At 39.2% G+C, this 24,088-nt stretch overlaps 1 protein-coding gene across 2 annotated transcripts in view; it reads left to right on the top strand.

Moving 5' to 3' along the window:
- The window catches only part of LOC148367201 (transcription initiation factor TFIID subunit 4), a 156,047-nt gene that overhangs the window by 97,860 nt on the left and 34,099 nt on the right, over positions 1-24,088 (top strand). For both annotated transcript variants that reach the window (XM_088334024.1, XM_088334023.1), the window contains one exon: positions 6,026-6,148. In XM_088334024.1, coding sequence (XP_088190150.1) covers positions 6,026-6,148 — 123 coding nt within the window. The remainder of the gene's footprint in view (positions 1-6,025; positions 6,149-24,088) is intronic.

The raw sequence follows: 24,088 nt of genomic DNA, 5'->3' as shown, positions 1-24,088 counted from the left end.
GTTGTTTCAGAAATATGATGAAAACAGCTTAAAACGGTCTATTTAAGTAATTTCAATGCAAACTTTACTAGTATAAAAAATATATTACAACTGTTTTAGAACTTAAAGTCAACAAACAAAGCAAACAAAAATACAAATATAACAAGGTCAACATAACAACTCTAATACCTTCCGTTGGGTTTTTAACATAAGGTTAAAGATAATGAATCCATTACTATGTGTAATCGGTACGGGTCTTTTGACTTTCCCATAAATCGGCAACATTTTGCATCCACCCTTACAAGGTTAGCATCTTTGGACACTTTAATGCCATGAATATAACTTTTTCTACTGACTTTTGAGATATTCCGGAAGAAATGATACGGCTATACGCTATAGAAGCGCTTGCTGTTGTTGTTTTGGCCGCCATATTTGCTCCGCTTGTGATACATGGATACCGTAACTATGGTGGGCGTGGCTTATCCCTCGCTGTCGGATGTATGATTTGGAGGAAAACCAAGGTCAGGTCCTACAAAAAGTGCTCAAATACTACCCATGTTGTATGGTTTATTAAGCAAAAACAAACATTTCTTTTTCACATGTCAAATATATGCTCTGTTTTAGTTCACTTAAAGGGCATATTAATAACCCCAAATTTTTCACTTTCTAAATTTCCAACAAACTATGATGTTTGTGTCCGATTTCAAGTTTTACTTGTTTGAAGTGGGGATGCCAAACCTCCTGTAAATATTCCAATTTACTAGGCATGCGTGCCGGAACGTACACTGGAACGGCCGAATGGTGTTTTCATATTCTGCGAGATACGCAGAAATGTCCTACTGTATGTGTAGCCACCACATATGTCTATGCTGCAATATGTGATAGCTCTTATGGAATAACAGTAGACAATTTATCTATCGGCGAATTATATATATCTAAATATACTTTTAAATAGAATGGTAATCGTGCAAATGTATCCTTATTCTTACTAAATATTCCTGTAATTTTATTATGTCTTTTTTTTTTTTACTTTAACAGAATACAATTACATTGTTGTGTGTCCTAATTATGTAACGCTGTTCCATATATCCCGTTACTCTCCAAGCCTGTCTTTGAAATATGTTGTTTATCATCTGTTTCAATCCCATGTGCCTTATAGTTGGTAGGTCTTATAATAGGTACTTTTAATTGCACAATATTCTGCAAATTAAGTGTAACCACAATTGGATCATATTGGATAGTTATAATGTGTGCATATTATTACAGCACACTAACTACATAACTATAGTAATAATTAGAATGAGAGGACAGTATTGATCTTAAAGGTATTCCTAAAAAGAAATATTTTTTTTTACAATTTGGCTCAGAACGTGTTGTGTTGCGCCCCACAATCACGCAAATATGTTGGAAAATATTCCATGCACCGGGGGACATTAAGAATTTAGTCTCGAGGTTGACCCATTTGGCTTGTTTGCTGTAGAGCTTTGACGTCATTGAAGGAACACAACACTTTCAAATTTGTTCCATTAACACAACATTTGAGGCCAGCTTCAAAACAGACAGCAATTGTAGTGAACAGCGTTTGCATGTCGCTCATTTCTGCTTGGAGGTAGGCCTAGGCGATATGACAAAAATTGTTATCACGATAGGACATTTCTTATCAGTTCATATTGATAATTATCAGGGTAGACAGCAGTGTCTTTTTTATTTCACATTTTAAGTTTAATTTTTCTTGACTGAAAATTGACACAACCAGATACTGCTTTAACCACTCTTTAATGAATAAAGAACAAAAAAGCCTTGCGACAAACTACAACACAGCATTTCTATCGTGGCTTTTCATTTGTGTTTTTTGACCTGTGTGTTGCGGTTGGTATAATTTAGTCCAGCTATCTCCTTGTTAGCGCCAGGCCTGCTGAGCGCTTTCCTGTTTTGTTTGCTCCCGGTTGGTGCTTGTTGGGTGCCCACTATGTGTTTTTTTGATTGGCTACCTTGATATTAGCGCCGGTTTTGCCGTGTTCCTTGGTTTGTATACTATCGCCATAGCTGTTGCCGCTGTTGGCTCCTGGTTAGCCTGGCTGCTCACTGCACGTTTCTTGGATGACCAGCCTTGCTTTTTTCCACCGAGGCTGCTGTTGCCTTTTGTTGATTGGTCCAGGTTAGTCCCTAAATACCCCCTTTCTGGCTGCTCATTGTTTGTTGTACCACTACTGCATCCACCTGCAACACAAGGCCTAGGCATTCACCTCAAATAATTCCAAAACTTTGCCTCAAACACTTAGAACCTCTTTTACTAACACGTAAAAAGATATGGCGACTGGCTTGCTATGGTGCTGGTATTCCTCCAATGACGTCAAAGCTCGGGATGGCAAAGACAAAATTAATTATCTTGGAAAATAATTGGAATGTACCAATGACATATATAGAAATTGTATGCAAAAACCATGTTGTACTTCCTCACATTTTGCATTTTTAGAAATTTGGGGTTACCTTTGGGACAATAGTATCAAACCGCCCATCTTTGGTATGCATCCCTGCAGTAATTTTGGCCAAGTTAGATACTAGAGACACGCGTGCATGTTTCTGTGTGGGTGTGTGTGTGTGTGTGTGCGTGCATGCGTGCTACACCCCCTGTGCCACTGCCCGGGGCTCTCGCACATCCAACCAATAGAAAGGGCGGCTTCTAGCCATGCTGGGCTCCCCCTCAGGCCCGAGGCTAGACATGACATTACTTTGGGCACTGCCCCCCGCCCTTCCCCTAAACCTCCCCTAAATGCACACGCCGCAACGGCAATCATGTGACGAGGTCCGCCTCTTTGCACACGCCAGAAAACGTGCCCTCTCTTTCCAATGAAGCGTCTGTTAATGGTTGATAACAAGCTACTATATAGTTTTCAAATCACTTGTCTTTAAATCCCTAGACAGTAGATTCATAGAAGGATTAGACAGGGTTCATACATGTGCTTGAAATACTTAAAATGCTTGACTTTTAATGTGTGATAAGCATTGAAAAGGGCTTGAATTTTAGGTGAGGTGCTTGTGAATGCTTGAAATTGTTGCCATGTTTCTCAACAAGTCTACTTAAAAAGACCCCGACAGTGCTCTCTGGTAGCTTCACTATTTTCCATTGCATTTCTTTGTTTGTCCTGATTAGCAGCATCTGGCGCTTGTATGTATGGCTTTGTTCAATGAAGCGTCATTGCCCTGTATTGGTCATGCCCAAGAGTTCAGGTGCATGTTCTAAACGGGACACCAAGAAATGTGTATTCCTGCAAGGATTGTGTATACATTTTATAGATTTATGATAAGCCTTGCAAAAATATAAGATGGCGTTTCCCAATGGTAAATTCTATTGGGAAAAACCTTCTGCAACTAAAAATACAAGTTACATAGTCATTTTTACCCAACACCTTTATGCAGCGAGAATTGCTTTAAAATATTTACACACGTATTGTTAAGATCCAGAAATATGTTTTTGATTTACTCAAGATCTAAAAATCGTGATTTGATGAATGTACATGCAAGATTAAACCTCACATATGTAAATTGCAGATACTGTATTTTTGTGGCTCTTCAAAATACATGATTCACACCTGATTTATTAATTTAATCGTAATAAAGAAATTTGAAAATTTGCTTTGAAAGTTTAAAAAAAAAGGCTTGAATTTGGCCAGGACAGTGGTGTATGAACCATGATTAGAGTTTATCTCATTATCACTTTATTTTTACTCAGAATGACAGAAAAACACTGCTTTTCACATTACATTTTGATAGGTTTAATAGTCTCTTAACTTATTCACTTGTGCGTCAATAACAGTGCGGTTTAATAGGTATACGTACGTAAAAGAGCTATTATAGTATTTTGTTGACAGAGCTTCTGGTTTCTTCATTCTCTAACATTTGTTGGTGAAGAAGTGTTTAACGTATCATTATGCACTATGCAAAATAGGGTTTCTGGCACAGTGAGTAAAAACAGTCCGATATTGAGATAAGCTCTAATGCCTCATCGTATGGCACCATAACCACTGGTGGTCGAGTAGTAAAGCGTCAGTGCACTCCCAGCCACTACTTTGGTTCGAGTCCTGTTGCATGCAAAGCTCTATTATTTTGGTCAGCGATTGATCAATCAATGCACAATGATTGCACAACTATTGTAGTATACCATAAAATGTTGTTCATAGAATAATTATGATTAATGTATGCATTACAAATCTTATTCACCTTTTTCTGCAAGCTTGGCACAAAAGAGCATGGGAATTAAAAACAATTTTAACGATTCATCATCCAAGACTATCAACCAGCTTTTTAATCATAATTTAAAAAATAAAAAAAAACAAAATATGATAAGTCAATCGGAAATTGTAGAATCAATTTGCATCGTTTGCATTCGATGGGCGGGATCAACACTGAAACAGCCTTATTTTAAATACTAGCAGTATTCATGGATGTGGATGATACAAGTTTCGCTACCCTTGTGTGACCACTCTACAATCAGGAATTTATAATTTGATACGTTTGTCCGTAATTCCCTGCAAATTACAACAAAAAACGAGGTAAAGTAATAATTAGTGTCATTTATTGTTCAAGGTAAAATTGTAAATATTTGCATTCAATCTCAGGATGGGTGAGTAGCGATACAATATTGTCTGCAATACCAGCCCTGTATTGTAATTTGTTTATTTATTTTTCAAGGAACTCAGTGTTTCTGAACTTTGACAGCATCGCCATATCAGCCTTATTTTTAGGTATCGGTACATGTGACATTGACTCAAACCCGGATTGGCAGCCTTTAATTGGCCAGTTTACAATCAGAAACTAGAAATAGTGTCAGAAATCACATGCAATTGTAAGGAAAGTTAATGCACTTGTATGTATAGGTATTCCCTTAAAATAATCAGTTTTTTGGGGGGATTTTGAAAAGGAATTTCATTTACCCCTGGTATAGGTAGGGAAGATTCATCAGGAGTTGAGTACTTCTATTACTCTTAAAAAAGAGTGATCAAAAATCCGTAATTCAAATATGTGGGATCTAAAACTCGTTATCACTTTTGTTCAGTCGGCCCACATGTGAATTAAAAAGACAGAAGTCTGAGTTTGGATTGGAGGAACACTTTATTTAGCTTCTTGCAAGACGGACACCAACAGGATGTACCCTGCCGAATGTGTCCTGGTCACCGTTTGTCCCAGCTTTTTATGCAGTTCCAGTCGTGAGAGTGCGAAACAGGATATGACTTGAAACTTTAACTAGAAAATCAATGATTGAAGACAAAAATAAAATAAATGAAATAAATCGTGAGCTTAAACCCAATGAACAATTGTGACCTTCACACAGAGTGTGAAACAGGATATATTTGTTTGAGAACAACCCAGCTCATTTAAACTCAAGCACAGAATGCTGTTTTGCTATCTTGAGGAAACTTTACTAGATAATCAATCATTAAAGGCAGCAGGATATGTTTGGAACCTTGGGTTTTATCAGCAGAAGTGCCGTGGCAGAAGTGCCGTGAGACCATACATTGTTCTTATGGGTTGAATATAAGAATAGTACAATAGAATAGAATTTACTTTTATTGTCATTCTTTGTAACCATGCACACAGAACGAAATGTCCATACACCTGACCCGTACAATTAAACTGTAGCGAGACGATGCAGCCGCAGCCAAACAGGGCGCCGCCATTTTAGACCTAACTGCTGTGTTGGGAGTCATTAGGTGACAAAAACCCCCAATTCCAACCCTTAATGCCGAGCGCCAAGCAGGGAGTTAATGAGTACCTATGTTGTAAGTCTTAGGTATGACTCGGCCGAGGCTTGAACCAGCGACCTCCCAGTCTCGGAGCAGGCGCCCTACCATCTAGGCTACCGAGCTGGTTAAGGTCACATCACCCTCAGCAAATCTGAATTGATAACATAAAAAGACACACATTTATAGTTTAATTTACCATACAAAATATACCCCTGCTACCAGAAGCTGTAAGAATAGGACAGTAACTGTTTTCTTTCCCCTTCCTTATTGTTTCCTTCACTTATTAAACTATTTTTTTTTAGATGCAGCAACAAGAACTGGCTCAAATGAGACAGCGAGACGCTAACCTCACGGCGCTAGCAGCTATCGGACCCCGGAAAAAACGCAAGGTGGACTCACCGGGGGCCACACCATCAGGGACCGAGGTAAGAATCGAACCGTTTTCAACGTGTTCTTGTCTTTTTTCTTTAAAAACATGCAATGTGCTGAAGAAAGAAATGACAAGAAAAGTGTTGCGTGGAATAAGCACATTACAGTATCATAGCAATCTCCACACATCATGCTTATTATGCCCACTGGGGCTGTGAGTTATACAGGTGATAACATTAAAAAATTTAGACGCATGCCGTGTAACATGAGAGGATACTGCCTCAGTTCTAAATGCTTAACATGGAGTACATTTAAAACATTTCAGTCATGCATAGTTATAAAATTCTAGAAAAGTTAGAATTTATATTTACGGTATTTTCTGCACTATTATAAGGCGCACCAGATTTTAAGGTGCACACCTCAAAAAAAATAGTCTTTTGTCAGATATTTTTCATACATAAGGTGCAACAGACTATACGGCGCTACAGTAGGAACATTAAAAAAACGGTCAGAAAGGTCAGTCGAATTTATTTAGTCCTTAACGTCGGCAGGCCGTCTGAGTGTTTACAAGCAAATATGTGTCTCCAAAACATACAGACACTTTCTGTACAATGTCACTGGTCACTAAAACACCTCATGCCACATATCATTGGGAAGTGCAAACTCTTGGTATTCAACATATGTAAATGGTCTGCATTTATATCGCGCTTTTCAAGTCAATGAAGACCTCCCAAAGCGCTTTACAATGTGCTTCACACTTTTCCCATTTACACACTAACTAACTGATAGCAGCGTCAGCCATGCAAGGCAACTACCTTCTCATTCGACATATCACATGGAGGAGCCGGGAATTGAACCTGCAACCTCTTGATCCCAAGATTAGCGCTCTACCCCCGAGCTAATACTCACAACAGAAACATACAAATCTTAGCGTCTTAAACAAGATTCCCCAAAAATATAAATCACGGGTAGCTCATCAAAGATGTAATCTTGCAGCCATCACTTTCGATGATATTATGCAACCACGGTCTCCTTACATAGGGAGTGTAGCGAATCCAACCGTGTAAGACATTTATGTATTCCAAAACAAATGATAATGCCGACAAATAAAAAAAATTACCTAAAAAGCATCTCTGTATCGATAGACATTGCTTGTTGCTGGCTGTCTGTTTAGCCCCATAATCCCATCTACTAATATACAAACTAGTAAAATTATTTTCTCTAAGCCGTAGACCAACCTAACTTGTGTTTTACATCTTTTTCGCCCAATTGCAGGCTTTGTTTTACTCCGCTTTGGCCGATACAAGCCTGTAAATGCTAAAAAGGACGCGCTTTCTTAACCTCTAACTAACTTTAGCCAATAGTGACCGATTTAAATGAAGATTGACATATTGGTTAGAAAATGAAACGCCTGTATACATATCCAAGCATGCACCGCACACTACTTCTCCGGGGGAAAATAGAGTCGGCGGCTCTTTACCGTAGTTGCGAGACCTGTTGCGACTGAATATTGATCCATATATAAGGCGCACAGCATTTTAAGGCGCATGGTCAGCTTTTGAAAAAAAATGAAGGCTTTTAGGTGCGCCTCCTAGTGCAGAAAATATGACAGTGTGGTTCCAAATAAGGACCCAGTTTTTATTATGTATGTGTGTATTCATGAATTGGTTCCATCAAAATTTAAAGGTGTATCATATTGCAGTGTTTCCCATCAAACTTTGTGAGACCTTGGTGTGTAGACACTCTTGTGAGATCCGGGGGCACGCTCCCCCAGAAGAAAATTTTATACATTTTAAAATCAAACCCACCTATATGGTGGATTTTTAGAGCAAAATCAAGAAGCTAGATCATTGATTAACGTGTGTCCTTGTAAACGATTGAATCAGAAAAACACGCACAAGTCACACCCACAAAGCATGTTAAACGAGACAGGATTTTAATGCAAAAAAAAAAAAAATGTGGTCGTCATCCAATTAGAATGAAAATAATGTTTTTCTGATACTAAAGGTATCGTATCGGCAAGTAAACCAATGAAATCTCCGGTATGAATTTTTAATTTCATTCAATGTAATATCGGTGATTTAGTATATTACCTTATTAAACTTGAGTTCTGCTGCTTTTGTGATTGCTGCTATGATAGGATTCTGGTTCTTCTTTGTTGGTTTACAGAAGATTATTGTAACTTGCAACTTGTTAAGGCCCTTGTCCACCAATGGGTTTCCCTGCTCTTAGCGAAAGGTTCTAAATGCTTGCAATGGCAGCCCCGCATTATTACAGTCTGTTGACTGGCAATGTGACAAGACGCGGGGTAGGTTTTCTGTACACAACACTCATTGCTCAACCTTTTTTTTCTGGTTGCCAAGAGTTGAAAAATGTTCAACTTGGGAAACACGTAATGTTCGTCAATGTCACATTTTACCTTGCCATCTAATCACAGTGCAGGTAGGGCGGGACAAACACCGCAACAACTGAATATTTCACTGGCAACATCACGTGACCACAAGAGTCATTATCAAAAAGGTGATGTGTTTTTAGTCGGGCGTTTCTTAGGTCTACCCGCAATGCACATAGAAACTTTGGCCAGACACGTTTACATTAAAACTCGGGAAAATATAAATTTAATGAGAATTGGCTGTCTGACGAACGTTTTTTGCCAGGGCCAAAAGCTACACCAGGTAATTTGTACAAGGCACGATGTATTGTGTGCAAGAAATATTTGTGTGGTATTTTTGGGGGGGGTTGCCTGAAATTTGATTTCAAAAGACATTAAAAAGTAATTCATAGTCTTGAATTTAACTTGCCTTAAGCTGTAGGAACCCTGCATTTATATATTGAGACATCTAAAGTTGTTTGATTAACTTCGTATGCATGACACGGTTCACGGATCCCTTAACCGCCTGGATCGTCGGGGCAACACTTCATGTGGTGTGTTTTGGGCAAGTACAGCCTGGCTGCGCCCATCCTTCTTGTGTTTTTTTTTGTTAGGGGTTTGCTCCCCCATATGAAACAGGTTTTCATTGATACCAGTAACAGGATAATTATCCTGATCTGACTCAGATGCAGCACCTTTATCATCTGCTCGCTGTTGTTGTCGGTGTAAAGCATCATTCTGCTACTCAGAAAAGAGTCAGAGATCCTAAATCACTTGGGAAAAAAAACTTTTTTTCCCTCGAAATTCTGAGTAGCGTAGTTTTCTTCACATTTATATTGTACAATATGTAATTTGTCACTCGTGGCTTTAATATTTTGCTGAACTCAAAAGCAATGACATTATGCTCTTCACTCTTGCCTGGTAAATTAATTTGTATGTAATATTATTTTGTATTTATATTCAAATGATTTAATATTTACTTTGATTGGTTGAGCCATACTTTTAAGTCTTTATTTTTATTTTGTGTACCTGTATTTGTTTTTTGACCTGTGCATCAAATAATAAATTTATATTCTACACATTAAATGTGAATTTCCCTTCGGGGATGAATAAAGTATCTATCTATCTATCTATCTATCTATCTATCTATCTATCTATCTATCTATCTATCTATCTATCTATCTATCTATCTATCTATCTATCTATCTATCTATCTATCTATCTATCTATCTATCTATCTATCTATCTATCTATCTATCTATCTATCTATCTTAAATTGTACAGCAATTTCAGCTGCAATTTGTTGTATGAAAATGCTATGCAAATACGTGTATTTAAAAAAAACATATTTTTTAATAATACAAGTTAATGAGACTGACTGGACCAATTAAGCGTCGTTTTGACCACTGTGACTTGATGTTTACCCTGCGAACTGAATGCTATATAAGCACCACCCAATCAAGATGGAGGGGACATCGCCAATCCATTTACCTTTTCCCTCAATAGACCATGTGCATGCTACATCTAAACATCCATCCATTATCTGCACCACTTATCCTCAGTAGGGTTGCCTGAGTGCCGGAGCCCATCCTAGCTGTCTTCAGGCAGTGGGCAGGAGACACCCTGAACTGGTTGCCAGCCTGTCGCAGGGCACACAGGAACAGACAATTTGCTCGCCCATTCACACGAAATTTTGACCGGCCAATTAACCTGACATGCATGTTTTTGGAATCCTGTGGACAAAGGCTCAATAAGGTTTTCATGTTGAGAATAAACAAAAGCACAGATTGAGTGTCATATTCCGGGTCATACGCGAAGTCACGCGTGTCCGCCGCTGCTCTGCTCCGCCAAGTCGCGTTTTTCCCTTCAGGCGTCCGGCGGGAACATTTGAAATTCCACATATTCTGCCTGTACGTCTGATTCATCTCAAACCAGGCCGAGTTCTGAATGCGGAATCGGTCATTTAAATAACCCGCTCGTACGGCGCCGCTGTGTTGTCTCTCCGCGCCGGGCTTTAGTCAATGTGGCCAGTAAAAAGGCATAAATAATAAAATAAAAGCATTACTTCTGCTCCTTGAGCGCAGTCCCGAGCTCTTTCACAATGTTTTAGCCTGATGGGTATTAGCCTGCGACCTTCTGTTGCAGTTCAAAAAAAAAAAAGGGGTGGGAGAAAAAAAAAGGGAGCTGCTTTTCTGAATGCTGTTATCCGGCATAAACATGAATATATATTGTTCATTTTTGTGCTTGTTAAACGTCCTGTTCGTGTTTAATTAGAGAGGCGTAAGAACAGTCCTCTGGAGTGTTTGCAGAGAAGGCAAAGGGAGGCGGGGGGAGCGGGGGGTTGGTATCTTAACTTATTTTCACTTGGATTTCACCTCCTCACATTTCTTCATTTCACATGGGCTGCGAGAGCCGGCGGCGTTCTCTTTCCTTTCTCCAGAGCAAAGTGAATGTGACTTTTCTAAGGGGGTCACAGGATGCCTGCAGGCCTGTGGGTGTTACTGGACTGTTGCCTGCTCTCAGCTTCACTGAGGGGCTTGTCATAGATTTCATCTCCACAGAAATGAGCCGGGGGGGTCGGCTCCCGTGGCCAGGAGCGCAGGCAAGCGGGCGGGCGGCCCGGCGTTGCGGAGGCCCCACGCTGATTATTTCCCTCTGACATCGCATCCTGAGCTTTTCCGCATGAATCCCAGACAAAAGCCGCCCTTCAGTGCCGTGCCAGCGCTTAAAATACGAGCCGGATAATGGCGGTGTTGAGATCCTGCTACCGCCGGTAGCGCTGCAACTAATGATCATTTTAAAAGTCGACAAGACACACTATTGAAACGATTAGTCAAATAAGTTCTTCATTTTTTCTTCAATTAAAGATGAAATTGATGTAATTATGTGGAAAATGATAAACACACAAAAAAGGCGTATTGTACAATAAAAACTACTTTTTTGCTTAACATAATGCAGATTTGTGTAAAATTATATTAAAATGAGAAAGAAATTAGGCACAGTGCTCAATCAGTAAATACACGAATCCATGAATAAACCTTTTAGGGACAGGCAAATAAATATCTAATTAAAATCATCGGGTAAACAATTTGTATCCTTGTAAACCAAGAACAGGCTCATTAGCAGCAATAGAACAGCATACCTGTCAACCTGTACGTTTTTGTCGTACAAAGTACGTTTATTATGCATTTTAAGACGTGTACGACGTACAAGAAAATATGTACGGAAAAACGCAAATTTGTCAATTATGGGTACCATCCGGTATACACCGACTATCACGAAACGGCAAATCAATCAAGTCAAATGACTTCGGCGCAGAAGCCTCTATCTCGGTATCGTTTTTTTTCGTTGCAAACGAAGTGAGCGGTTTGATGCCACTGTGTGCATGCGTCTGCCGCCTGGGTATATCCCATCATGCATCATTCCGAAAAAAAAAATGTCTACGATTATTTTGTATTTTGCACGGGAAAATACGACAGTTTGTACGGGCATGGAGCCGTGGATGTTGACAGGTATGGAACAGTAAATAAAACATTATGTGCATTTTGTGATATACACTCAGTGATCAACTGCAAAGTCTGTTACAAGGGAACTTAAACGGACAATGTATAATATCTAAGTGCCTCCTAGTGGTCCAAAAACATTAAGTAAAAACAGTAGCTCAGGGGCGGCAGTAGCTCAGGAGGTAGAGCGCTCGAATCCCGGCTTGTCCGTGTTACATGTCGAAGTGTCCTTGGGTAAGACACTGAACCCCTAATACCCCCAATACGCAGGTTAGTGTCTTACATGGCTGCAATACAAGGCCGCTATTGGGAAATGTGAAGCACACTGTAAAGCGCTTTGGGAAGTCATTGACTTGAAAAGCGCTATATAAATGCAGATCATTTCATTTCATAACATTTAATTTAAATACAAGGCAAGGCAAAGGGCCCTAACCACTTCTGTTCAGCCGACTGGTTGTATGTCTCACAATATTGTGGCCCCGACCAATAATAACATCAACAATTTGGGACGGTGACTAAAACAGGGTGGTGATGAGATAAAACCCAATTCATTTTCCTGTGTTGTCTCTATCCCTAATAGCATAGCGGAGCAAATCTGTCCCTCTTTCTGCCCTTTTCCAGGTTCGATTCCCAATGCATCCAATTGTGATCAGTGATATATTCCGACTGATAAGTCAATGCACATATCTGTACTTTTTTATTTTTAGTGTAAGCCTAGGCCGTACTTAATTTTAATTCCATGCACCTTATACTAGGGTGTGCCTTATAATGCACCTTATTGTGCGGATAATATGATACTTTCTTTTCTTGGTAAAATAATAATACCAAATGTTTTTTGGACAATTTTCGTATAGGTTGAAGTTTTTTTTCTGGGTCTTGGAAAAATGGTCAAAAATTTCAAAAACAAATCACACTTGTGCAAATGTTTTGTATGGGTTAATGGTAATTGTAGAATTGAGGAAAGAATACAAACCAAAACTGGATAATATAGAATCAATTCAATTGATTTACCATTTTAAAAATTAGCAATTTGAAATAATACAAAATCAGTAAATTGAGGAAGCTTTGAGTCACAGAAAGCGTATTCTGATTCTTAAACATTTTTGCACAACCGCTGGACTGGATTATTGACAAGATATGTTTAAAATACTTAATTTTGGTTCATCACTATCTAGGGATTGGAATTTATTTATTATTTTCTTGCACAAGCTGCGTTAAACCTACTCTAAAGCCATTGTGTTTATAATAGGTTATCATAGTCTGAACTCTTTGCAAAGATCTTTTTTGTAACCAAACTTACCAAGCTTTCTTGAAATAAAAGTGTTCCAGGTTATGCTTATTGCTCGGTTAAAAATCGTTAGTTGGGCATGTCGCTGAGCCGTTATTCTGAAACAGTACGTTTGCATGTGTTTACTATTCTGTGTACAGTAATGCTAATTGTAATTCACCCTGTTCAATCCTGGAAGGGGGATTACCACATGTGAGGTCCTTTCTCAAGGTTTCTCTTTTCTCCTCACACTGAGGTTTTTGAGTTTTTCCTTGCCCGCATGCTGGTTTGCTAGTTTAAGATCAGGTAATTGTGTAATTTTGTAACTGTAATCCTGTGCAGTCCTTTGAGACATTTTTGTGATTAAGGGCTATATAAATAAATTTGACTTGACTTGACTTGACTTGGCATGCAGGGAATAGTCTGACACGGATCAGAACTCAGATTTTTGGAGCGAATCCAAATCAATCTTTAGATGCCCGGTGACAAACAAATAACCCCATATACGTGGCGTTAGTATTCTGATTACAAGGGCAAAGCAAGTGCGGCGTCATTATGCAAGTAGACATTGTTACTGCATTTAATTTTTGAAATTTAAATAAAGGAATATTAATTTGTTACTCACCAATTCAACAAAAATTTTTGCAAACAGAATACGCGCAGTCTGACTAATACTGTGATTGCATTTTTGTGAGCGTTTCTATGGCTTTACATAATTGAAATATTGGCAATAGTCCGTTCCTTCCTGTAAACATACCCAGTAATAATGAACAAATTCCAAGAGTCAGTTTTTACCCATCCATGTCTTTATTTAAGAGAATTATTGGTAGCCATTTAGAACATCAATAGTCAGTTCAAGTAAAATTTTGGATCACGTTGTTCAATAGCATGTCCTGAAAGTTTTGTTTCTCCACCACTGCAAATAAAGTTTCAGCTTTAGGGGATTTTAGTACAATACATAGTCAGTATTTTTTAACTTTACCTCAAGGAAAGGAGTTGAATTCATGCTTGGTATCTGTACTACTTGGGTACTTTTGCCGAGTGCCGAGGGCTGTGAAACCCAGTCAAGGCTTCAAGTGTCTGCAAACCGGGACGGAACAAAGAAGGCCTTACATGACTCCGCAGGGAGGATTAGCTGCCAGGACCCAGCGGTGCATCTCGGTTGGGGGTCGCTCAGTAGTCCCCCCGCAACCATCCCGCAGCCTCAACCCCTTAATCAGCACTCGGCTGCTTTTGAAGTCGGGCATACAAAGTCGAGGGTGCAGTACCTTGAGGAAGGAGGTGGGATTGAGCTCGGTGACAAACGGGCAGCTGACGGTCGACGGAAAGTTAACCAAACCTTTTGTGCACACTAGGATGGGGTAATGCTCAAAAGTTTGTCTTCAAAGGTCCAAATCTGGAGCAGGATCAATACACTTGATGATGATTTTTGGGTTAGAGTCTTTGAATGTTCCTCCTGTGCTTTTGTTGTTTTTTTACTTGGTATCAATATAAATGCTGTTGTATTCAAACTTTGAATGTGATTTTGCTGACCTATAGTCAGCTGAGACATGAATTGAAATAAGTAGCATAGGACTCAAAGCCAGTAAGGGTGTAGTAAGGGAATTTCTGTATGTCTGATGAGTGGACCCATGTGAGGGAAGCAGGAACTGAGGCAGGGGTGCTTAAATGAGGTATTGAATATCAAACACGGTCGCAAAACAATGAACTTGTCCAAACAAAACAAAACCAGAAACAAAGACCAAACTGGAAATGGAAATACAAAGAACTAAGTAACAGACAAACACGTGGGTACTAAACTAATAACAAAATGTCCAAAGAAGAACCAGAAAAAACAACTTGGTGTGACAGTGGTAAAATGAATGACTAGACCACCAAAGGACCCAGGGGGAATTCTCTACATCGCTGACTCAGGGGCGAGTTCCTGTCTGGTCGGTAAGGATAAAGCCCCTGAGAGGAAGGTTATGTCAGGATCTGGTATGCTACCTTCCCCCAGAGGGTGCGAACCAGGTTTGGAACCGGGCACAGGTGTGTCCAATCAACAAGACACCTGTACCAAATCATCCTGACCCTTGGACAGCACAGGTTTTTGGGTAATTTTTATTTTTTCTGTCATGGATGTACGAGTTTTTGTTTTTTGTTTCCTGTTTCTGGTTTGGACATTTTTTTTAATTGTTCGCGTCCACTTGGTCATTTTTTCCACTTCCACGCCAGGTTTGTTTTCTTTTGTTTCTGGTTTCTTCTTTGGAAATGTTGCTGGTAGTTTACGGCTTAGTAGTTAGTTTCTTCGCTCCACTCATTTTGCATTTCCACTTTGGGTCTATGTTTCTAGTTTCGTCATTGTCAGGTCTTGTTTCGATTGGACATTTTGTTTTACAAATAAATTCAGTACTGTCAAATTATAAATTAAAAATAAACTTGCCCTTTTATTGCCTAACTGTATGGATTGTAGGCACAAGCCACTTCACATGATACTGTGCCGCCATCGTGTGCTATATATACGTCATGGAAAACTGTATTTACCCTCCAGTTCTGTCCTACAGAAACCATTTATTTATCCATTATCACATATTTTTGAAAAAGTACCAAAGAGCGACTAGGAAGCACCAAAGACCTGCATGTGGCTCCAGAGCAAGTTTAGCAGTTAGAGAAGTCAAACTTTGATGGCGATAGAAAGCATCTTCCTCTCCCTCTCTGAATAAATAATGAAAATAGCGAAACCCTGCTAAGTAAACCGGGATACAGCAAAGGATTACTGAACCGACTTCCTTCTAGTGGTCATTTACCAGTCAAGTAAAAAGCAACCTTGCATCGAGATAACAACTTAAAATATAATTTAAATATTAATAGTAAATTATATAATAAATATTTGTATTGCCCTGTACTAACTCACTAGCATATAATTTGGATAAATAGTAATCTTCCGAAAACTGTTACCCAAGATATGCTTCAGCGTGTTTTGCAGTGGTGGATTACCGGCTTGACGTCAGCCGTGTCTCAAGCTATGCGAATATTGAACATTTGTGCTTTTGTATTTCTCATTCTGATTTGGAAGACTACATCTTATAATCTCTAACATTAATATTTTTTAATTCAATTTGTCTTAATCATGTACTTTCTGTTATATTTACATCTCAGAGGACAGGGTGTTGTACAGGTGCTTGTAAACATTGAAAGTACTTGAATTTTAATGTTGTCTTTTCCAATGATTGAAAAGTGCTTGAATTTTGGGTTAAGTGCTTTTGAATGCTTGAAATGTTTGGTACTTTTTACAAGTTTGCCTAAAAATGACGCTGACACTTCTCTTTGGTGGCTTTGCTTTGCCATTGCATTTCTTCCCTCGTGATTAACAGTAGCTGGCATTAGTTTGTATGGCCTGTGAAACTTCATCGCCCCCTACAAATCACGCCCAAGAGGAAGTGCATGCTACACCTGAACAGGGCACTAATTAAATGTGTATTTTTGCAAGGGTTACATATCAATTATCAACATTTATTAAGGGTCATGCAGTGTAATGGGAAGAAGTTCCTGCAACTGAAAATGTAAGTTACATATCACTGTAATTTTATCCTACACCTCCAAAATATTTGTCTCAAAAATATTCACACACGTATTATTTAATTTTACTCAAGTTCTAATACTCATATGTCTTGATAAATGCTCATGCAAGATTAAAAATTGCATATGTAAATTAAAGATATGTTTTTGGCTGTATTTTTCTTTTAATGTTACTAAAGAAATGGAAAGAAACAGCTTTGGAAGTCCTTAAAAAGTGCTTGAATTTAGCTATGAAAAAGCTGTAGGAACCCTGAAGAAATATAACTTCTTTTGTAACACCCTGTATGTTAATTCATCCCAACATCACAGTTATGTAGTCGAAGAATCTTGACACACTTATGATCCGCCCCCCGTTTATAACACGGAGGGTCTGGTTTGCCGACGCTAAAATGGCGTTTTCGGGGCACCCTCATTGAATGTCTTGCAGTTTACCTTTTTCCTTTGAGGCCAAAGATCAGAAAGAATGAGGCAATGGAGTGAGAAGGACGCAGAGTTGGGGGTTGGAAGCACAAGGAAAACGAATGCCCTTTCCTCCAGCTAAATTAACAGGAATCACGTGGAAAACAATCTGAGTCTCCAATGAAGAAAAGGGGGGAGCGGAGCGAAGGGGGGGAACCATTAAAATGAGCCCCGAGCTATGGACTGCACCCAATATCACTAAAGCTGCACTCACTACAGATGTGGAGGCTGGCTTACGGGCAAAACCAAGCTCTGTTCTATAGCTACAATTAAAATCAACCTCGCTGCCAAAAATGGGAGTGGCGGCTGGTATGGTGGGGGGTTAGAAAGGCAGACACCAAACATCAAAGACAGATTGAAATGTGTAGTCAGTAATAAGAGTGGTCCCCAGCCCCCTCAGGTCTTCCGCCGTCCCCCTTGTTAATGAGAATTTTTGACCTCTGGTTTGTAAGTTAAACTTGTAATCTCGGTTAATGAAGTAAATCAATCCCGAGTCGGGAGTGTCTCCCTTTCTTTCCGATGCCCTGCCGCCAATGTCCCTCCATCTTTTGCCCTTCTTCTTGGGGTTTTTCGCCAGACAAACAGGAAGCTAAAGTAGCCCAGAGGTTTCCGGAGCTTGAGGGCGAGTGGGCGTCAGTGAAGCGCTACGACCAACAAGGGTGGGATGTTTTGTTAAGAGGACTGGTCCAGTGAAAGCGAAGAGGGGTTAAACACGGTGGTTAAGTGTGTTACCCTCCCACAGCCGCTACGTCTTTTTGCTTTCCGTTGGGATTTTGGAGCTTTAGAGTATGATGTCATGCTTACTGGATGGTTCCACTCCTACTACTCTCCTCTGAAGTATGAAAAGGGTTTTACCCTATATAGTAGCGGAGTGGATAATATTTTTGGTTGTTTTTTGTAGTGGGAAGTAATCCCCATAAAGGTATGTTATTGTAATGTTTTGAAGCAGGGGGTCATCAAATAGCTCCAAAAATAAGACCCGTGTAGCCCACGTACTGGTTCTGTAAATAATTTACCAGTGATAGGTCATTCCTATTTAAGATTACCGTTTTTTTTAAACTACAACGCATACCTGAAAACCCAATTCGGCCAGAAATGTGAACGTCCACCTTATAATCCAATGCACCTTTTATATTTATGAATACAAGATTGGAAATGTGTACAGTAATTTTAGGTATGCATTATCATAGAAGGTTTTACAATAGTTTGAGAGATTATTGTGCAAATATTGATCAAATCAATACACTTTGCTGACTTTAGTACAAAGTTGCTTTCAACGGAAATCAAACCAATGTAGTAGCAGCGTCGGCACTTTACAACTAGACAACTGACATACTTATATATGGAAAGACATTTGTCTTTCTATCATAATTACACTATTTTTACTCATAGTGCATAGGAACACTATTTTGCAAAGTGCATTCTTATAGGTTAAACAGCCCCTCCACTTCTTCAACATTGGTTGTTAGGGAATGAAGATAACAGAAAGTCTATCAACAAATCACTATACAAGATATTTTAGGTATGCATACATATTAAACCGAGAAGTTAATGATGCACAGGGAAAAAGTGGAGAGACTGTTAAAGAATGCACTATACAAATCAGTGTTGTGGCACTGTAAGTAAATACTGTGATAAGGAGCTAAGCTTTAATGCCATTTTGTTCGTCATCCGAACCATTTATTGGTTGGTGCCATTCAGACCTGGTTCTGATTGGCCGGCGCTGCCAATTCTTGTTGGCCAAACACCTTATCACTCAGATAAAAAACAGGGACAATATATCATTGAAAAAAAGTGATACTCTCTCACTACGTCACCTCGCGATATCTATTAGATTTTGGTTAATCGTGCAGCCCTAGCTAGTGGTCAGTGGTAATGTGTCGGCGCTTGGAACCAATTAGCTCATTTAAATTCAAATTGTGTCTCTACTCACGAAGTTTTCAAGTTACAAAGCTACTACTAGAATTAATTATTGTTAGTAAAGGTACTAGTGTATAGTATTAATAACCTATTTATATAATGGTGTTTGGGTTAGAAATGCAGAAATGTTTTGATTCTCTGCAATCTTTGTGAGCCAATACGATACTGTATAACTGTTCAGTTTTTTTTGTCAGATACAAATAGAAACATGTACACTGCATTAACCCAACACTGATTGCATCCTTTAATAATTGTAACTGCAAGGAGGAAGTCAAGATTCATACTCTTCATCCCTCTGTACTGTGAGCTTGACTTCCTAAACATTTTTACTATTGTATTTTATCCCTAAGTGTATGATTCCTGATAATATTCAAATTGTATTTTTGTACTGTAATGAAGCCAAGTCCTTCCTGTGTGAATATCACTTTCAATAAGATTAGGATATTAGTTCTTAGGGTATATTTCTCGTTCGCTGCGAGGACCCGCAAAAAGCTTAGGCGATTCGCTCGGGGCCCGCCTGGCCCAATGCCAGGGGCCTTAACTCGCAGCGCTTTGCAAACTTGCTAATGCGGCACAGAGCACAGGTTAGAACACTTAAAATTCAGCATTCAGTGGTAAATACATGATTGTTTTCAGAACTTATTGTTCCCTTGTAAAAAGAAAATAGTATACATTCTATGTTGAGTAATATGAATTCACTAACTGCAGTATCAATTAATTTCATTTTATGAATGTATTTATTTTGGTTTTGTCCTTATTTTTTGGATAGAAATGCGCCTGCTGGCAATTCAGCTACTAGTCTTAGACACACTATTAGTAAAGTAATATTACTAGTATTGGCATACTGTAAATCACAGATATATTTGTGACTCTGCAAAATACATAATTTCTTTTGATAATACTGGAGAAATTGAAAGATTGGCTTTGAAAGTCCTTGAATTTGAATGGTGTATGAACCCTGTGAAAACTCAGAGCTTTAGTTTTCAAGTCTTATGTGATGGGTGCTTATTTTTGGCACTTGCCTTTGTAGCATTTATGTCTATATAAATGTATATATTGGTACTCTCAATCAAGTGGTCCGATTTCGATAACACACTTCTATACCTCATATCAGTGGCACTTGCTCATTTCGTGGCCCTCATATAAGAGTTTAATATACAGTTTTGACAACAAAGTTGAGCTTGAGGCATTTGAAAAAGATACCAATCTTAAAGAAATTAATTACCTCCCTTGTTAATCTTGATATAATTAAATTTCTCGGAAAACGAATCCGTCCGCCGAGCCGCTACGGAGGCGTTCTGAAGGAGGCTGGGCTCTCGAGTTTGCAGCCTGCCGGCCAGGGGGACCCAAGACACCATAGAGCCACTCTTTTCGGCCTACGCCTTCTCGGCTAGAAAATTGTTCCTGGGGGGGACAGGGACAGATTCCAAAACTTCTTCATTTCTGATGGTGTAAGAATGCGGTGCAACTGCTCCAAAGCTCTGCAGCTGCTAATGAAGTCGTCAACATGATGCTTATGAAATCGTCAGGAGGTGTCACATTAACTCATTTTGTTACTTTGTTAGAAAAAAGACTGAAGTTGAGTGTCAAGCAGGCATTTGAGACATTTAATAAAAATGTTGCTGTTTTGGGATCACCCGGCTGTAGATTGGACACTTTGGTGGACAACAGTGTCAGGGTTTGTACGGGGGCTTGTAATCCTTGAAAATGCTTAGATTTTAATGTTGTGTTTTCTAGGTTTGAAATGTACTTGATTTTCAGGTGAAATGCTTGTAAATGCTTGAAATTGTTGTCATATTTCTCGGCAGTCTGATTTTATTGATCACATTATAAATTAAGAAAACAAAAACAAATTTGCTTTAAAATGACGCAGACACGGCTTAGGTCACACATAAGTTCAACTTTAGAAGAATTGATGGTCCTTTCGCTACAGTTTGGCGTCATCGAGTGTTTTCAGTAAGAAATAGAAGAAGAAAATCTAAAACAACAGAGGCGGAAGAAAACATTAATAAAATGGGCTACAGAAACTCAGTTTTATTTAGATTTTCCATGCCCCTGCAGTGTTTGGTCTGTTACTAAAAAAAGACATCATTTAAAGTTACTCCATTTAAAAAGTAATTACGTTACCCTCCAGATTACTGACACCCAAAAGTAGCACATTCCTTTAAAAGTTACCATCTAGTTACAAATCACTGTATTTACTCGCATTGAAGCTGAACCCCTGAAACTGCTTAAAAATAGCCAAATAATAAAAGAAATACAGTTAAATGTGTATACCACCCATTGGAAGCACTAAAGCCTTAGTATTTCTTTGGCTGACTTGTGCAATCTTGAGCGCTTGCAAACGAACACTCCATATCCATTTTGGCTTCTGACCACTCAAAGTTTTAGCCACTATGCTAATTCTTGCATTTTACATCTAATTCATTTCGATCACAAATGCTAGTTATATCACAACACAGAAATGCACTTGAAATTTAAATTTGTACTCAGGTTTCCTAGTTGGATCAAAGCGGCGCTGCCACGAGCGGCTGCCTTTTCCAGCAGCTGCCCTATTGTTTTATTGTCTGCTCCTATCTTCGGTGTTTTTTCTTCCCGTTTTGACAACTACACTATGGATTACTTCTATCCTATGGACATGGGTTTTGTATTCAAGGAATTTCAACTCCTTGCCCTGAAAAATTCTCGTGCCGGCGTGATGAAGGGGCCTATCGTGGAAGGAAAGCTGGAGCTAGCGAAGCGGCTAGCGGCGTTATAAGTCTTCGGTACCATCCGTAATCATGGTAAATGCGAACTCACGACCAAATAAGATCATCGAGTGCTGGTGGAAAACATCGAAGCGCACAGGGAGCGCAGTTGCTGTGTTTTGCGGAAACGTGGCTCACGTTTAGCATTCCGGACGCTAACGTGTAGCCACCCGGAGCTACCCGGAGCAATCCGGCTTCAACGCCGCTAAACAGAGACACGAAAGCCGGGGGGAATCGGAGAGGAGGCGGACTTGCTAACACGAGGTGGTGTATCCCTGGATTTTCACAAAGAAAAGTTTTCCATCTGCCGCAGGGATGTCGAATTTTTGGACTGGCGTGACGTCATCCACTTCGCTACAAGCACCCCTAGGGCATCATGTTCATCTGTTAATAAACAACGGGGTAGACTGCTGGAAGTGTGAATTTCCCTACGGGGATGAATAAAGTATCTATCTATCTATCTATCTAGGTTAGGCCCGGGGCAATAGAACCTTAACGATAACTATTGTCATGTAATTTTTGCCATTATAAATAATAAAAACGTTCTACAAAAGTCAATATTTCAAACTGTACTTACCACTCGACCACCGGAGCAAATGTGGGCACTAATGCATTCAAAAGGCAAGATCCATGCCAACATTCAGAAGACAAAGAAGGTGACGATGATTGGTCACTCATTTCGCAGGAATATTGGTTCAGCAAGACTACACGTCTTAAAGAGAATTTTTACCCTTCCGCTATTCGCATGTTCAACGGTAATTGATTAGGTAATTATGTATAGTATTATTATGCCTACGATGTTCCTCCGACCTATTCTACTCTAGTCTTGTTATTTACATATTCTTCTTTTTAAACTATTCTATATAATTGCTTTGTATTATACACTACAGTATTTTCATTACGCTCTTCTTTTACATCTATTGTATTATCAATATTGAGAGTTCGCATGTCAAATAATTTCTTGTATATACCATGTTTATGGTTTATACTGGCTGAATACAAATAAATAAAAAAACAGAGTGAAAGCGGAAGGACTTCAACACGGTCAAAATGAGCGATAAAGAAATTAGGAGTACCCAGTAAACCCTCTCAAAACATGCTGAAAGTGTCATTGACAGGAGGCCCTTCATCTTCACTTGTATGAAGGTATTTTGGCTACTTAGGATCTGATAAAAACAGAGCGGAGATGTGCACTGCAAACTTTGCCGACCAAGACGCTGAAGAAAAAAGTGCTAGCGGACGTTCAACAAGCACCAGGCCCCATGAAAGATTGGGACAGCTTCTTCCCCAGGGCCATCACCACCCTAAACAAGTGCGCAAAACTGTGAAAACATTTTGACATTTTTGTTTTTATTTCTCTTTTTGTTGTTGGCTATGATTGGCTAAACAGAAATTTTTGTATCTGCTTTGTCAACAGGTTTAAGGTTGTTTTTATTCAATTTTTAGATGAATGAACCGTCCTCTTGCTCACAGACGCTGTTGTGATACTTCTGCTTTCTCAGAACAGGGATGAAAAACATCACCTAAATTGGTGGCGTAGAACAAATAAGGCGGTCCATTAGAGAGGCCTGAGTTATTGGCTGCCTGGCCTCTTCTGGTGGCGGCCCCATTAAAAGCTGTAATGCACGCCCACAGTCGTGCCCGGGGGGCCACGAAGGAGCCACGGCAGGCGTATTTCACATGCATCACACATACACTCGTGCTGGAATTAAATAGAGCAATGTTCCCCTAAAAAAAGACTGAAGTACATCTCTTTCTGATGTGCGTCCCGGGCAAAAAAAAAAAAATCATTGATCTCAGAATGTCCCTTGGCAATTATAAAATATTAAATCCAAGTCGCAGTTTTCGTCTCAGCTTAATTTTTCTCTCTCGCTTTTCTCACTCCCCCCATGATTATTTCTCTCCCTAGATTTTCACTACTTTTGACCAATTTAGAGAAAAAAGTTATAAATGATCATGTTGGTGAAAATTAAAGTAACTTTCTTTCCCACCCCTTTAAAAACATTTTCCATGACCTAATTTTTCTTTTCAGTAGGATTTTTTTGAGTGCCAAATTACATTGGTCATGATATTTTTACGTTTAAAAGGCTCTGTGCAACATTTTGGGGGGTCTAATCTCAGATAGTTTTTGTCTCATTAAGCAGATTGTTATCAAGGTTTGTACAGGTGCT

Source organism: Urocampus carinirostris, chromosome 4 (assembly GCF_059441175.1).
Source record: "Urocampus carinirostris isolate Australia breed hairy pipefish chromosome 4, RoL_Ucar_1.0, whole genome shotgun sequence".
In the NCBI taxonomy this organism is placed as follows: Eukaryota; Metazoa; Chordata; class Actinopteri; order Syngnathiformes; family Syngnathidae; genus Urocampus; species Urocampus carinirostris.
Note: the sequence above shows the minus strand (reverse complement) of the source record. Positions and strands in the feature narration are given on the sequence as shown.